The 17,258-nt window shown below is 38.1% G+C and overlaps 1 protein-coding gene across 4 annotated transcripts in view; it reads right to left on the bottom strand.

Annotated features, from left to right (window-relative positions):
• The window catches only part of ANLN (anillin, actin binding protein), a 48,623-nt gene that overhangs the window by 17,564 nt on the left and 13,801 nt on the right, over positions 1–17,258 (bottom strand). For 3 of the 4 annotated variants that reach the window (XM_047695006.1, XM_047695009.1, XM_047695010.1), the window contains exons 5-14: positions 15,932–16,160; positions 13,627–13,817; positions 13,236–13,343; positions 8,396–8,522; positions 4,971–5,081; positions 4,146–4,366; positions 3,110–3,255; positions 2,747–2,894; positions 1,941–2,076; positions 1,161–1,343 (exon numbers count right to left, since the gene is read on the bottom strand). In XM_047695006.1, coding sequence (XP_047550962.1) covers positions 1,161–1,343; positions 1,941–2,076; positions 2,747–2,894; positions 3,110–3,255; positions 4,146–4,366; positions 4,971–5,081; positions 8,396–8,522; positions 13,236–13,343; positions 13,627–13,817; positions 15,932–16,160 — 1,600 coding nt within the window. The remainder of the gene's footprint in view (positions 1–1,160; positions 1,344–1,940; positions 2,077–2,746; positions 2,895–3,109; positions 3,256–4,145; positions 4,367–4,970; positions 5,082–8,395; positions 8,523–13,235; positions 13,344–13,626; positions 13,818–15,931; positions 16,161–17,258) is intronic. The other variant, XM_047695007.1, reaches the window with a different exon arrangement.

The following is a 17,258-nucleotide window of genomic DNA, read 5'->3' as shown; positions in this document are numbered from 1 at the left end:
CAATCTTTATTTTTCTTGTAGCTTAAATTCACTTCTCACCTATGTCTAGCCCTCCCTCTCCTCAAACAGAATGGCCCATGCAAATGAAAACATAAAAGAATCTTAAAAGACCTACACCAAAATTTAATGAAACTTTGATTTTTATTAAGTGTGCTACAATTACCCTGCCCTCTTTTCAGATCCTGGTGCGATATTCTCCTTTGCCCACTTTGCTATGATTTATCATAGCACACACATTTAGGAAAGTTTACTTATTCAATCTAGAGTGACAAAGGCATTAATAATTTCAATAGAACCATCTTCACTGTGGTGGTCATCTTCACCTCTACAGCTAATAATTCAAGATTTTTGGAATGAATTTTATTTTATTTTTTTAAAGACTTTATTTATTTATTTGACAGAGATAGATCACAAGTAGGCAGAGAGGCAGGCAGAGAGAGAGGAGGAAGCAGGCTCCCCGCTGAACAGAGAGCCCAATGCAGGGCTCAATCCCAGGACCCTGGGATCATGACCTGAGCCGAAGGCAGAGGCTTTAACCCTCTGAGCCACCCAGGCACCCCTGGCATGAATTTTAAACAGAATAAAGTAGATTCTCTTCAATGTCCCATTACTTTCCACAATAAAACTAAATAATGAAAGTTGAAATGATCTGCTGTATCAAGACATCTCATCTTAGGAAAATACTTTATGCTCAAAACTATGTTTAGGGGCACCTGCGTGGCTCAGTTGGTTAAGTGTGTGCCTTGGGTTGAGGTCATGATACCAGAGTCCAAGGATCCACACTGCATCTGGCTCCCTGCTCAGCAGGAATCTGCTGCTCTCTCTGTCCCTCTCCCCTCACTTGGTCCTCTCTGACTCTCTATCAAATAAATAAAATCTTAAAACAACAACAACAACAACAACAACAAAACACCTATGTGTAACTCACCTCCTTTCAGTTAGAACCCTGTCTGTTACCGTGTAGATCAGCAACCCCATATATGCAATTTTGCCTTGGTTATTTTTACGAATATATCTTCATTAAAGGAACTAAAGGCCCAAGATACAAGCTGTGCATCTTTTTGCATGCTCTGCTTGCTCCCATTTGCATAATTCCTATCTAGGTAAGGCTCATAATTTAACCTAGGACCCAGAAGTGATGCAAATAAAAATCACCATACCTGGTTTCTGAACCGTACCACAGACGAAATCTGCTTTTAGAGGCAAGCGGATTTCTGACAAAGTAACTGATCCTTTGGATGGGACAAATTCACTTGGGGCAATGGGACCAGCTTTATTCTTCTTCTGAGGCCCTTCATTCTTCAATTTATTCAACTCATCAATCAAAAGTGCTCTCTTCTCAGCTATGTAAAAATATGCAATATCACAAATATGAAAACTGTAACTGTTTGTACATGAGACCAACTCAAGAAAATGTACTTAAGATCAAAGACAAGATCAGTGCTTCTTTATAAAACAGGAGGTAGTAGTTGGGTAAAACCTTGACTGCTCATCTTTTTATAATGTCTTTAAAACATTTTAATGCTTGAACTTTTTGCCAGTTTTCTCATATGGTATAATCTCTGTGCACTAACATGCCCTATCGTCCCTCAACACACATACACAACTAAACTCACATGCTTTTTTTAGCTCCATGAAGATAGTCAGGTGCTGAGACAGACAGAATACACACAGACACACACACACACACACACACACACACACACAAATATGTTCATATATTCATTTTTGGCATACTCTTCACAACTGCATTTCTTCAAATGCATTCCAATTCCTTTCACCTTTTATGCAAACTCCATTTTATGTGCAGAGCATTCACAAATGTCATAAGAAAGACACAAAAACACAGATCAACTGAAATAGAAAAAGTCCTTTCTTTAAAATAGAGATTTCTAACTATCCTAGACAAAAGAGTCTTGTTTCTAGTGTAGCACACGTACTTGCAATGAGGAGAAGTCTTTCTGCTTCAGCTTCTTCTAGTGACCCTTTTCCATGATCTTCGTCAACACAACAGTTAAGGGCCTGGCTAGCTTGATAGATGACTGTCTGCTGCAAATTTATTTCATTATTGAGTTCCTAGGGAAACCAACAAAAGGAAGAAAAAACTCACATTTTTAATCGCCATTTTCACTTTATTGAAACTTCAATTCTAACTAAGCCTGTTGGATAATTTCCGAAATATCCAGAGAGTAAAGTCAAAATGTTACACCACTTCTCACCATTCAAGTGTCTACATTATGCACCAAAAATATTCAACACGCTGTAATAATTACACTATAAACAGTCTTTCTCATGAAGACTTTCCACTCATACTTATTAAAATTATAATTGGGGGTACATTCAACAAAGTGTAAAGATTTAGAAATTATCTGATTCATTTTATTTAAATTATATATATTTATACTTTTAAAAATGCCTTCCTTAGCATACAAGAACCTCTAATAGCAAAAAAATTTCACACTTCACTACAATCCAACTTATAGTTGGACTTTAAGGATATTTATGACAAACGTTTAAATATTTCAGAAATATCAAACAATATCAAACAAGCAACATTTCCAACAGAGAAGCCCTTCCTTTCTCAAGTTACACTGAACTCAAGAGCAATTTACTGAGCTCTAGTGTATCAGACAATGCCCTAGTCACTCAGGGTATACAGATAAGTAAGGCTGGGCCCTTGTCCTTAAGGAGTATACAGTCTTGTACAGAAAAACATTCCAAAGCTCCTTTCCACAGAAGTACATACCTGCATTTTCTGTTTGATATTAACTTGACCAGGAAAGCCATTCTTTTTCTCATCTAACTTGGAAGTAACGTCTTCCTTCCGAACAATCACCTGCTTTATTGAAGGACGCTCTGTTTCTTTGAATCTTTGAGATCTGTATGCATCAATGCTTCAGGAAATAAGGTGTACTCTATTAAAAATCCAGCAACACATTGAGCACTCTCTTTTACTGAACAGGTGGAATGCAAAATGCCATTTGGTAAAAGAGAGGCTGAAAAAAGTCATCCCAAAGTTTTATAGGTGAATTATTAATAACATTATAATACAACTTGCTATATCTAACCATGACCTTTAGTGATTGAATCCCTTCTGAAACATTCTTACCTGTAAAGAAGATCACGATCTTCAGAACCAATGCTATCACCTGACTCAGCTCGAGGGACACGGGTTCTCTGGAATTTTCCCGGCTTTGGACTTTCATCACTTACACTGCTGTCTTTCAATTCCAGTCTCGGTGAGGAAACCAAACTCTGCAGTGAAATACACGAGGTATTAGTAGGTTTTATGGATGACATGGATTCTAAATGATAATTCTGGGGAAATGAAGAAATTCTCTATTATTAGGAAATAAACATCCAGTAAGCCAACTGATTCATCATAAAACCAAGCCCAACTAAAATAAGTTCCTAAATAGTAAATGAATAAAAGTTCAAAGAAGCTAAAACCGGGGCACCTGGGTGGTTCAGTGGGTTAAGCCTCTGCCTTCGGCTCAGGTCATGATCTCAGGGTCCTGGGATCGAGCCCCGAATCAGGCTCTCTGCTCAGCAGGGAGCCTGCCCCCCCCCCCTCTGCCTGCCTCTCTGCCTACTTGTGATCTCTCTCTCTCTCTCTCGCTGTCAAATAAATAAATAAAATATATATATAAAAAAAAAAAGATAGCTAAAACCTACATCTGCAACTCTCTTAAAAAGTATTTCTAATTGCATCAACTCCCCAAGCTGCAGTTACTCAATTTACGGTGATAGCTAATAATAGTAGTTGGCTGTCCATAAACGTTAGTTTTGTCTGGTGCTAAATACTAATATACAAATGATATAATATTCACATCAGCCCGAACTAGTTTTAACCTCCTTCAACAGGTGAGGGAACTGTGGTAAAGAGGTTGAATAACCTGGGCCAAAACCAGCCAATGGCAGAGCCCACATATCTGGCCTGTTAAACCATGTCATGGTGTGGATTTTATCTAAGGTCACAGGAAACCACTGAAGAGTTTTAAGCTCTCTTTTAAGAGAACTGACATCAGAGTTCCAGAATTCCCCTGGCTACAGAGGGCCAAATCCCCATGTACCAACTAAAACAAAAGGGGATCCCATTCTAACAGTTTGTATCTCAGGCCTGTTAACATTCCGTCTTTCCTTACCTCTGGACTTACCACACCAACTGTCTGTGCTAATGGAGCGAGTAAAGACATGGAGGAGATATTCAGTGCATCTTCCTGTTCTTCATGGTCCATCTCCTCTTCGCTCTTTTCCATATCTAGCTCACCTTCCACCAGGACATCACTGAAGATGTCATTAATTACTTTTGAACTATTGATATCATCGTCATCATCCACACTCATCTCAGTTTCACGTACCACTTCTGAAAAAGATTTCAGTAGGTAGATTCTGTGACTCAGATCTTTAAGAATTAAAAGGATAGCAGAGCAGATCTCACGTTCACGTGCTTACTAAATATACAGTAAAGCAATAAAGGTTGAAACTTTCGAAAGTTGAGTCAATGTTTCGGGTTTAAGAAAGAATATTAAGGAAGAATGCAAATGGCAAGATAACAGCCAAAGGCTTCAGACTCACGAAAAATGTTCTTTCAAGTCACTCTTTTTCTATTGTTGGGGAGTTCCCTTTCACATGGCAGTGAATAATAGGGAAATAGTAACATCACCTAAGGCAGGGGTCCCAAATAGTCTTCAAGAGCCACTTATTCCTCTAAGAGTGTGGAAGAACAACACATTTCCTTTCCCTGTGAAAGTGAGTGATAGCCTTAATCAGATTTTCACAGGGGTCTATGACCTAAAGATAACTGCTAACAGTGCTATCTCTTTGTGCAAGCTAGAGTATTTCCTAGTTAAAAGAGAGAGACAGAGAGAATTACAAAATCAGAAGACATTCTGAAATACAGGACACTATATATTTGAATATGTGCTTCTACCAATATATTAATAGGAAATAAAGCATTAAAAACCAACCAGTCTGCTGCTCGACCTTTGGCTCTGATGTTACTTTTAAAGACTTATCCTCTTCTAAAAACAATGTAATTTTCAAAGGGCTAGACTTCGTCATTTCACATTCAGTGAAACCTAAAAAAAATTGTAAGAAAAATCATATTAGTTTATGTTTAGAACCTAGAATTTTTCAGTGAAAGAATCTTATGTATTCTTTTTTCTGATTATAAAACTATGCATTTCAAATCTAGAGATGTATACAGAATCCCCCAAAACAACTGTCCTCTCTTCACATTCCCATTATCTCTTCTCCCCAAAGAGAAGGCAATGTCAATATTACAAGGTTACTGTTCGTTCTTCCAGTTTTGCCCCTATGTATGCAAATGTGAACATCCTTTTGTTTTATCAGAAAGTAATCATACTATGCATTCTGTTCTGCATTTTGTTTTTCACTTAAAAAAGTGTCAATAAGAACACTTCAGAGATTAGCAATATAAGAAAACTACCTCAACATAATAAAGGCCACATAGGAAAAGCCCATAGCTAACATGATACTCAGCAGTGAAAGACTCAAAGTTTTTCCTCTAAGATCAGGAACAAGGCAAGCATGGCCACTCTTACCTCTTCTATTCAGCGCAGCTTTGGAAGTCCTAGTAAGAGCAATAGGCAAGAAGAAGAAGTAAAAAGCATCCAGATTGGGGCACCTGGGTTGCTCAGTGGGTTAAAGCCTCTGCCTTCGGTTCAGGTCATGATCCCAGGGTCCTGGGATCAAGCCCCACATCAGGCTCTCTGCTCGGCAGGGAGCCTGCTTCCCCTCTCTCACTCTGCCTGCCTCTCTGCCTACTTGTGATCTCTCTCTGTCAAATAAATAAAATAAAATCTTAAAAAAAAAATAAAAAGCATCCAGATTTGAAAAGAATTAAAATTACCTCTGTTCATAGAATAAAATACTTAGGAAAAAAAAAAGTGAAATACTTAGGAATAAAACTAACCAAGGAGGTGATAGATTTATATGCTGAAAGCTACAAAATATTGCTGAAAGACATTAAATAAGACACAAATAGCTGGAAGAAAGACATCCCATGTTCATGGATTGGAAGACTTAACATTGTCAAGATGTCATTACTACTCAAAGCAATCTACAGAGTCAGTGCATCCTTATCAATAACATTTTTTGGAGAAACAGAAAAATCTATCCTAAAATTCATATGGAGCTTCAAGGGACCTTGAACATCCAAAATAATTTTGTAAAAGAACAAAATTAGAAGACTGACATTTCCAGATTTCAGAACATATTACAAGGCTACAGAAATCAACACATTTGGCACAAACACAGATTCATAGACCAATGGAATAGAGAGAATAGACAGCCACGAAACAAAACCTCACATATTTGGTCAAATGATCTTTGACAAGGCTGCCAAGATGATTTGGTGGGGAAGGAAAGTCTCTTCAACAAATGATGTTGGGAAAACTGGATATTCACATGCAAAAAATGAAGTTGGGCCCTTATCTGACACCATATACAAAAATTAACTCACAATGGATTAAAGACCCAAATAGAAGACTCAAAACTATAAAGGTCCTATAAAAAAACATGGAGGGAAAGCTTCATGACAATGGATTTGGCAATTTCTTGGGAGTGACATCAAAAGCACAGGCCACAAAAGTACAAACAGACAAATGGGGCAATATCAAACTTAAAAACTTTTGTGCATCCAAGCATATATTCAACAGAGTTGCAAAGACAACCTACAGAATGGAGGACAATATTATAAATTGTGTATGTGATAAGAGGTTAATGTTTGGTTAATATAAAGAACTCCTAAAACTCAACCACAAAAATAAATATCCTGATTAGAAAATGGGCAAAGGACTTGAACAGACATTTCTCCAAAGATGATATAGAAACAGCCAACAAATATATGAAAAGATGCTCAACACCACTAATTGTAAAGGAAACGGAAATCAAAATCACAATGAGCTATCACCTCACAACCCTAAGGATGGCTACATCAAAAAAACAAAGTAACAAGTGTTGGCAAGGATGTGGAAAAACTAGAACCCTTGTGCTGTGTTGACGAGATGGTAAAATGGTATGAGTGCTACAGAAAATAGTATAATGGTTCCTTCAAAATACTTAAAATAGATCCACTGTATGCTATAGCAACCCTACTACTGAGTCTATGCCAAGAATTAAAAGCAGGGTCTCAAAGAGATATTTGCATACCTATGTCCCTAGCAGCACTACTCACAATAACCAAGAGATGGAAGCAACCAAAATGTCCACTGATAGACAGTGGTTAAACAAAATGTATATATACATGATGGAGTATTATTCAGCCTTAAAAAGGAAGGAATTCCAGTCACATGCTAGGACACGGTAAACCTTAAGGACACTATGATAAATTAAATAGGCTAGTTACAGGGGTGCCTGGGTGGCACAGTCAGTTAAGCATCCAACTCTTGATTTCAGCTCAGGTTGTGATCTCAAGGTCATGAGATAGAGCCGCATGTTGGGCTCCATGCTCAGCACAGAGTCTGCTGAAGTTTCTCTCTCCCTCTCTCTCCACCCCTCCCCACTGCACTCCAGGTCTCTCTCTCTAAAATAAATAAATTTTTTTTTAAAAGTTAGTTACAGAAAGATAAATACTATATGATTATACTTATATGAGTTTCTAAAATGGTCAAATTCATAGAAACAGAAAGCGAATGGTAGTTACCAGGGGCTGAGGAGAGGAGGAAATGGGGAATTGTTGCTTGATGTGTATAGTTTCAATTCTAATGATGAATAATTCTGGAGCTCTGTTCACAATGATGTGAATGTACTTAACACTACTGAACCATGCACTTAAGAATTGTGTAAGATGGTAAATTTTAGTAATGTGTTTTTTACCATAAATTTAAAAAACAAAAAACTGTTTAAGTGTCTATGATATGTTAAATGTCATTTCATACAAAGCTCGCTTATTATTTTAAGCAGCTACATAATATGTGGGGACATGGATTTAGCACCATTTATTTAAACAGTTTTCTGCTGATGGTCATTTACACTTTATTACTGTCACAAACAGTGCTGCCATTCATCTCTTTGCATATACATCTTTGCACGGTAGTTTTAAGAATTCAACTTATAGAAACACTTATAAAGAAAATAAATTAAAGAGCATGCACACTCCATAATTCAACAGATCTTACTGAATCTTTCTCAGGGAAAAAAAAAAAAGAGTTGTACAGTGATTTATCCTCCCATAAAGAGCATGAATTCTGACTATGAAAGGAGAACTAAGGAAGAAGCATATTGTACAGCTAGAAATGAAAGAATGAATAGCAATAAAAAAATTTATCTTTTTACATTAAAGCAGTATTTCTGCTTTCCGATGCAATTTCCAAAACTATAGTAGACGGAAAGCTCCATTGTAAGTGGAGCAGAAGTAAAAAATGCTGACCTGTAGGTTCTGTGTTGGAAGGTTTTCCCGGTGTCTGATTTTCTGTCACCTTTTCTGTTACTGGAAGCGATGGGGTGTTTGCAACAGCTGGATGTTTTTTGAGGGGGGTGTTCTGAAAGTGAATTTCCTAAAAAAGCAAATGAATATGTTATTTCTCAACACTATAGATTTTTTTCTTTCTGCATGTTATCAAGTGAAACAAACACGAGTCATAATTCTATATAAACTTCCTCAGAACAAAATAATGTATGTGAAAGGTCCCAGCCATGTTTAGAACACAAGAAACCATTGATGCTGGCTCAGTATTCTCTGTAATTCCCAGGATGTACTTTAAGAGAGTAGGAGGCAAGAAGGAAAATTGTATTGGAGTAGTTTTAGATAAACCGATTACAGTGCAAGCCACACGCAGAGAAAAGCAATTCCCCTAGGCCACTTATCTCATCCCAAACCTATAAAATCTACTGACAGTTCCTACATCAAGATTCCCCTTAACATTTACTCAGTGGGTAAAAGGTAAAGAAAACAAGAACAAAAACAGAATGTGGAAGGAAAAGAAGGAAAGAAAAAGAAAAAAAAAATCACTCATCTGAGTCTTTCTTAATCATTGACAAGGCAGTAGGAGACATTCATTGTTTTTGAATCATGGGTTTTATGATTAAAGCAAGAGAAGAAATAGAGTAAGAAGAACAGCAACTAATGCTTAATAGAGCCTAATATGTACCAGTCACCTTTCTAAGCACTTGACATTATTGCTTCCCCAATCCTCCCAATAACCCTGCAAGTTAGGTGCTATTACTTCACTCTACTGAAGAAAATATAGAGACACAGGAGTTAAATGACTTGCACACTTGGCCGATAACTGGGAGGGCCAATTTACAAACCCACATATTCTCATTCCACAACTAGTTCCAGACTATTTTGGCTCTCAAGTTAGAAGGAGCTGTTGATGCATGAACACAGAGTAAACTACCGAATGTTGCGCTGCAGGCCTGACTGTCCCGGGAAGGCACAACTTCCCTACCATCTTCTGGGATACACACCCTGACAACATAAGGGACAGCCCCTCCCAGCTCCCTAACGGTAATTCCACGCTCTTAGTAATTCTCTCCTCCTGCTCGCGCCATCCCCGCTTCTGCAGTCCCAGACCTGCCATCCTCTGGGTGGTTTGCGTAGCCGCAAGTACCCTCTCGCCAGCATCCTGGCCCCTCAGCTGCATAAATGCTTCCACTTCAGAGACCCCCACCACCACTCCAATTCAGCTGTGCCCTGGATTCAGCCTCTTCCCTCAAACCCTCCAATCTCTCTTACTCAGGAATTCCCACCAGATCCTACTCTTTGGCCTCATGGGGACTTCTGGCCACTTGACACTTTTCTTCCTGTTACTCCCACCTATTTTCTTACATCTCCATCCTGGTTAGAGCCTTCAGTTCAACCGCAATCTCACCAATACCTTCAACTCCCTCACCTCAACTATACTTCCATTCCTCATGTCTAGCAAACTCCATCCCTGGAACAACCCACCTTCTCCATGTTTATATCAGGTTCTTTGGACAGATCTAGAGGACTAGGACTGTATGCTCTCATACCCCCACTTGAGTCTTAACACTACTCCTCCGTCCTTCTCTTTCTGGGTCAGTTCTCCCTCCCATCCTCCAGAGTATCACATCTGTCACCTTCTCTTCCCTAAGGATGAACGAAACAGAGGTAACCAGATAGAAATTCTACCAGTTTTCTGTCATCACGGTTCTAAAATCACTTACCCCCAAATACCGCTTTCCTTCTTCCTTCTTACCACAGCCAGAACCTGTCTTAATCCTTTCCCTTCCTGGTGCTCCGGAGTTCATCCAATCCAGTCTTACCTCCTGAAAGGTTTACCCCATCCTATCAATTAGCACCACTTATTCCTCTATCATAAACCTCTTTTTTTTTTTTAAGATGTTATTTATTTATTTAGAGAGAGTGCATGTACATGTGAGAGTGGGGAGGGACAGAGGGAGAAAGAGAATCCCAAGCAGGCTCCATACTGAGCATGGAGCCTGACATGGGGCTGGATCCCATGACTCTAAGGTGACAATCTGAGCTAAAATCAAGTGAGATGCTTCACTGACTGAGCCACCCAGGCACCCTATAAACCTCTTACTTTTGACATTAAAATTGACTTAAGTCTCTTCAGAAAAAACAAAACAAACACAACCACAAACACAAACTGTACTTTACTACCTCATCCCCTTCCAGCCATCACCTTCTTTCTCCCTTCCCTTTTAGAATTAAACGTCTGAGGACTGCCTCCACCCTCTGGCCCTGCTCCTCACCCACCACCACCTGCATTCTCCCCTCACCACTTCAGTAAAACTGCTCTTGCCAAGAAACAAGCTCTTTCTTCCAAAACCCAGTGGTGTCGGTCCAGTCCACATTTGACAACAGATACTTGACAATAGCAACCATCCCTTCCTTCTGAAAGGTCCTTTCTGCAAAGAGTATCTCCGTGGTGAGCTCCTGCTTCACTAAGAGTAGGTCAAACTTCAATCCCCTCTCTTTGACTCTAGCAACACCACACTCAAACACTTTTTCCTCCCACCTCTTTGCTCCCTCTGTGGGTACCATGGATGAGTTCTGAGTGAGCCAGACCCCTAAACTCTGTTACTGTGTTCAGAATGTTCTTTATATGCAAATGTGCAGCCATCCGGGGAGGAATTCCGCAAGTGTAGCAGGAATTATTTAGCACAAAACAGTTTCAGAACTGTTGTCCCATATTTCCAGGGATGAAGCAGAAAAGCCATGATATGATACACTGGCAACCAAGTGAAGAAGGTGCTTCGAACAGAAGACAGTAATCAGCAAGGCCAAATGCTGCTAATAGGTCAAGTTAAATGCCTAAAAATTGATTACCGAAGAGCCCCAGTGAATTTGATGAGGAAGTAGCAGTGACAGCCTGAGTGGAGAGATCCAGAGAGAAGGGAGGAAAAAATGTCAGCAGCAAGACATAACTCTTTTGGAAGAGTGAATGAAAAGGAGGTGAAGAAAGGGAAGGGAATAGGGGGTCCAGAGAGTAGTTTTTATTTTAAGATGACAGATAACAGCTTGCTGTATGCCTATGGGATGGATTAGCTCATTCATTCCTCCTTCAAGGACAAATTTATGGAGCTCATCCTGTGAGCCAAGCACTAAGAACACAGATAAAGACAGATAAGGCTCTCCTGGAAAGCAAAGGTGAAACAGTTACAAGAAGATAAACATTCCAGCTGAGGTAAACAACAGGATGACAGGGTGAGAAAAGACGGGACCCTGAGGAAAAGGGCCTGGTAAGGGTTTCCAGAGGGGACTGAAGTTTGACCTACTCCTAATGAAGTAGGTGCTCACCATGGAAATACTCTTTGCAGAGAGAAATAGCAAGGCAAAGACAAAGAGATCTGAAAACATGGGTGCATTTGAGAAACTGCAAACAGTCTGTATGACCGGACTGACGCACACATGTGGAAGAGCAGTGAGAAGCCAGATTCTAGATGATTCTAGATGGCAAGCCAAGCACTTTGGACAGTTTTCTGATACTGGCTAGGGAGAGCTTTCTAAGGACTTTAAGCAAGGGAATACACAGATATCTGCCTTTTAAAAATATTTCTTATAGTGCATGGGTATCTCAGTCATTGAGCGTCTGCCTTCAGCTGGGGGTTGTGATCCCAGGGTCTGGGGATTGAGCCCCACACCGACTTCCTGCTTGGTGAGCCTACTTTTCCCTCTCCCCCTCCCCCTGCTGCTCCACTGCTTGAGTTCTCTCTCTCTCTCTCTCTGTGTCAAATAAATGAATTAAAAAAATCTTTAAAAAAATAAAATTGCTATGACAGGAGAGTGGCCAGACTAGAATCAAGGTTTTCAATACAAAGCTCTGGAAGTGATTAAGGAAACAGCAGAGGACACGTTGGATGTGTATGTATTCAAGTGCGTGCTAGGGGAAGATGCAGTAATAAGAGGAAGAAGGCAAGGAAGAACTCCCAGACTGTTTTAGATAGTGAGGTAGAGAATGAAGTCCTAGGTGAAGACAGAGGCTACACGGAAAATATACTGGTGAGAAGTGCAAAGAACTCTACCAGCCAACCAGGCCTGGAGTTCTAGAGAGAGGAATACAACACAGCCAGGCACATTAGCATTTCATGAGGACAAGGAAGAGATGTCCCAGGGCAAATAAGAAAACAGGATTAGGTCAGAACCCTGGGAAATACAATTTGTTAAGCAAGAGACCTGATAAAAACCAAAATCAATTAAATAGGTCTTTCTTAGAGAATACTGGTTAAATGTACTTTTCTATTTCAACTGGTACCCACTTTAAATATAATTCTATTATTTTTAGCTTAAACATATATCCTGATACAGTATTTTGTACATAGTAGGCATGTAAATGAAACACAAAGTAGTTTACAAGTAGGGACTTTGTTGAAAGCTGATTAATGAAATCTGACAGTGATATAGAAACAAAGAGAAATTTGGGACATAGTCTAACAGTATGGCATCTGGGGAGAGTATACCATGATTAATGAAAAAAGTAGATTCCGAGAAACATTTTAGAACTAGCAACTAAGTAGAATACTAAAAGAAATATGAAATCAATTGAAGATGAGAACATGTTTTAAAATTTTGATTCTAAGTAGGTCATCAGTGAATACTGAATGGGAGAGTATCACAAGAGAAAAGCAGACTGGGTACGAACATTGAAGGGGTTTATGAATGGAAAATGGCACAGTTAAAAGAAATAGGATAAAGAACTGTTTGACAATGCAGGACCACAAGTTCGATCCCGGCAATAATTCCATACCAAGGTCACCCCCATTTTTCTTGTTTATACTACCTGTTTGGTTTCTAGTTGTTTGCTTCTTGAAGTTTCGCCTTTTTCTGCACTCCATAAATTGCCCTTGTCAAATCGGCCACGAAGACATGCTAGTTCTTTCTCACGTTCCTAAAACCACCAAAAGCTCTATTTTATACAAGAGCCAATAGTATATTTAAGAATAATATTCAGATACTACTAAACTTTGCTTGTCTTCAGGTTTGAGATTTAAAAAAAATCACAATATGCATGGAACACAAGACAATAATATTTCTAATTTGAAATAAGCGATACAGGGAACCAAGATGCTATTTATCTCTGTCAGAAAGACTGATATTGGAATTCACAATTTGATTTCTAGGCTCTACGCCGAGAACATGTAATGAATAATGTTAAAAGCAGTAAGCCAGACCTGCTTGAGCTGTTGTGCTAAATGAGTAGTAGATAAAGATGTATTTTGCTGGAATAATCTTTCCTGGATGGCCCTTGTATTTGGAGTGATAACGGGAGTTCTGTGGGGTGTACTCCGAGTAGGACTTTGTTTGCTGTGTTCTTGACAACGCTCTCCAAAGCGTTCCAGGAAAGGCTTAATTCCTGCTCCTCCTACAGAAAGCACACACATTTTGGAGGCTATTTAAAATAAGTAGCAATTATAATTTGTATTGAAAAGGTTCTAAAATCCAGTATGGCTCTAAAATGCTTTGATTCTACTTAAAGACTATTCATTCGGAAAGTAAACTGTATGAAAACAGCTTTAAAACAGAAATTTACCATATTATCCTATTTAATTCCGTGTCTTAAAATTCATTTATTAGAATTAGTTCTTTAAAGAAAGAAGCAAGAATTTTTAAAAGGCAGAGTGAGAGGACAGTGGATATTAGAAAACCCTCAACTAAATAAGCAGAACCTAAATGACTGGAAATTGACTGTATGTATATTAACAGTATTCCCTTATCACCAAAGGGTCCTCCCCATGATAACCCAACCACTTCTGTTTCTATAGCCCAATTTATTTTATCTTGGTTTTAGGAAGTACAATAGAAAATCTAGGAATTAAATCCTTTTTCTCTCTCAAAAGAAAAATTAGAGATTATTGACTTTATCAAGCGATATCTTGATTCTACAAAGTCTTAAAAGAGTATTCATTTGAAATAGTATTATTTACTTTTAATTATTTACATTTAAAGTAGAACAAATGGAATAGAGACCATAGAGAAAGAGGTTTATCTCTATCCGAAATCAGCATTTTCCCCACAGAAGGCCAGACAGTAAATAATTTGGGCTTTGCAAACCATGTGACCACTGTTGTAACTACTCAACTCTTCATTGAAGCATGAAAGCAGCCACAGACAGCATGTAAATAAATGGGCATGGCTGTGTTCCAATAAAACTTTATTTGCAAAAAAGGTAAAAGGCACTATTTGACCTATAGGCATAGTTTAAAGACTCCACGTACCACTTTATACCATATCTCAAATTAGAATGCCTTAAGAATACAAAGAAACGTAAAAATTAAATATCTCTGAGGTCCCAATAACATATACTGGGCATAGCCAATAGCCAAGAATTTAAAAAAAAAAATCCTTCTTATCGATCCCATAAGTCTTTGAAAAATTGAGAGTAACTAGTCATAGTCCATGTGGGGATGCTGCTATTGTCTCCAGGTCACTTCTCACTTCGGCTCATCTGGAAACTGATTGCTGGTTTCCTAGCCATAACTAATGGATATCCACTCTCATTTCTCTGTCTACTTCTCTTTTATGAGGAACTACAATATCCAGAGAGATTATATTTTTAAGAAGTTAAAATTTTGAATTAAAAGTCCTTTCAAAAGCAGTTCTATTGAAAAAAGAATATAGTTCTGGGGCGCCTGGGTGGCTCAGTGGGTTAAGCCTCTACCTTCGGCTCAGATCATGATCTCAGGGTCCTGGGATCGAGTCCCACATCGGGCTCTCTGCTCAGCAGGGAGCCTGTTTCCTCCTCTCTCTCTGCCTGCCTCTCTGCCTACTTGTGATCTCTGTCTGTCAAATAAATAAATAAAATCTTAAAAAAAAAAAGAATATAGTTCAAAATTAACTATATTTCCATATATTTGAACCTTATTTTTTAGTCCTGTGTTTCTCAACCAATAGCATGTGAGGGTAGGGTATGCCAGAAGGTATAAATCCCCACAAGATGAATACAGATTTCCAGGAGCATCATTTTACTACAGGGGTTAATTTTGAACTTTCACATGTACATGCTCACACACAATATACACATATACAAATATAATTGGGAGTGGAGTCATTTACATACACATTCACTCTCCTTTGCTATTAGGGGTGCCTTCATATCGAAGTTTGCAAAGCATTGCTCTGCACTCTTGGTTACAAAAATGTTTCATCATTATGCCCTTACAATGTGATTTCCAGGTGTATATGCTGTGTCCCCATCAAAAAGCATAGAAGAAAGTATCTACCATGGTCATTCTAGAAAAAAACCATGTTTAAACTGTTAACAAGTTACATACTTTGACCAGTAAATAGGCAAGTCCCCACTAATGAATATTCATTCAATAAATTAAGGCTGAATTTGAAGAAGTCTCATTTTATACATTCACGTGCTTGCCATGCAGACCAACACTGTGCAATTCACAACTAGATAATTAGAATGCTGAGAACAGACACCCTGAAAAGAGTCAGCACTAACTAGATTTTTTTAAAAAGATACATAACCTGATGTTGCTGCTTTGTCTTTAGATTGAGACTGCCAACAAGTTTCTCTATTTAATTCTTCTTTGGGCCGAACTGTCTGGGACACAGTTGACTTTTCAATTGGTTTCGATATCTCTGTTTTCAGGGGACTTACAGGAGTTTTCTGAAGTAGCTCAGGATTTTGTCCCTTACAATTTTTAGCATCAGTAATGGCTGTAGTAGAAGATTTCACTGGGGAAGAAGCAGCTTTCTGAAACATGATAACACTTAAGGTAAACTACAATATTCACAATATCAAAAGGTAGTCTTATAACAAAACGAGTCTAATTCTATTTGCTTAGTAGCCTTTAGGTAAACTTATGAAAAAAAAACATTCTCCTTAATAGATCAAACCAATTTGAAAGGTTTGATAAAAAGTCAACTTTGAAAATGCTATTATTAAAATTATAATATGTAGTTTAGCATGTATAATACACTGAGGAGCAATTTCATATAAGGGGTAGGGTCACTCCCTATTTTAAATAACCATTTCTTTTTGATTATCTCACTAGCACCTTTATAAATTTTAACTGTATGAGACCACACTGCATATTTTTGTATTTTAATTAAGTCAATATTAATTCAACACAATCATATCATGTACTTCATGGCTAACTATAACATATTATTAAGTGCTACGTGCCAAGCACTTTGCTAAAGATTTTATGCACATTATCTCATTTAAACCTCCCAATAACCCCTTCTTTCCCATTTTACAGATGGGAAAACAAGGTTTTGCAAGATTGAGTAACTTGTCCAAAGCTACACTTTTAATTATGTGGCAGGGATTGAATGAATGCAGGTCTATCTAATTCCAAAACCTGGCTCCACATTAAAAAACAATGCTCAGAAACATACTTTTTTTTTTTTTAAGATTATTTTTGAAAGTTGATGATGTAATTCATGTGCAAGGTAAAACTTTCAAACATTTCAAAAGAATATATGGTAACATTATCATAACCACCCTTAAAAATCCTGTTCAGCAATTTGCCTTTTGAAAGCAACTTGAGCTACTAGTTTATTACATGTCTTTTCAGAGAAATTCCATATCTTAGATTTATACACATACATAAAACGTTCTACAGGGAGAATAATGTTCAGTGCTCTCCCTGATGACTAAGAGGCGCCATCATTCCATTATTATACACCTTGGAAGTATATGAAATTAGTATAATTTACTTGTCAACTACTAATTTATCTTAGGCTAGGCTACCAAATTTAGGATTTTTACTTTCTATGACACCAATTTCTAAAACTAGATACAAACATACTACATATATGTGATAAAATACTATATATACATTATCAC

This window comes from Lutra lutra, chromosome 11 (assembly GCF_902655055.1).
Source record: "Lutra lutra chromosome 11, mLutLut1.2, whole genome shotgun sequence".
Taxonomy (NCBI): domain Eukaryota; kingdom Metazoa; phylum Chordata; class Mammalia; order Carnivora; family Mustelidae; genus Lutra; species Lutra lutra.
The sequence above is the reverse complement of the archived record's forward strand: the minus strand, read 5'-3'. Positions and strand labels throughout refer to the sequence as shown.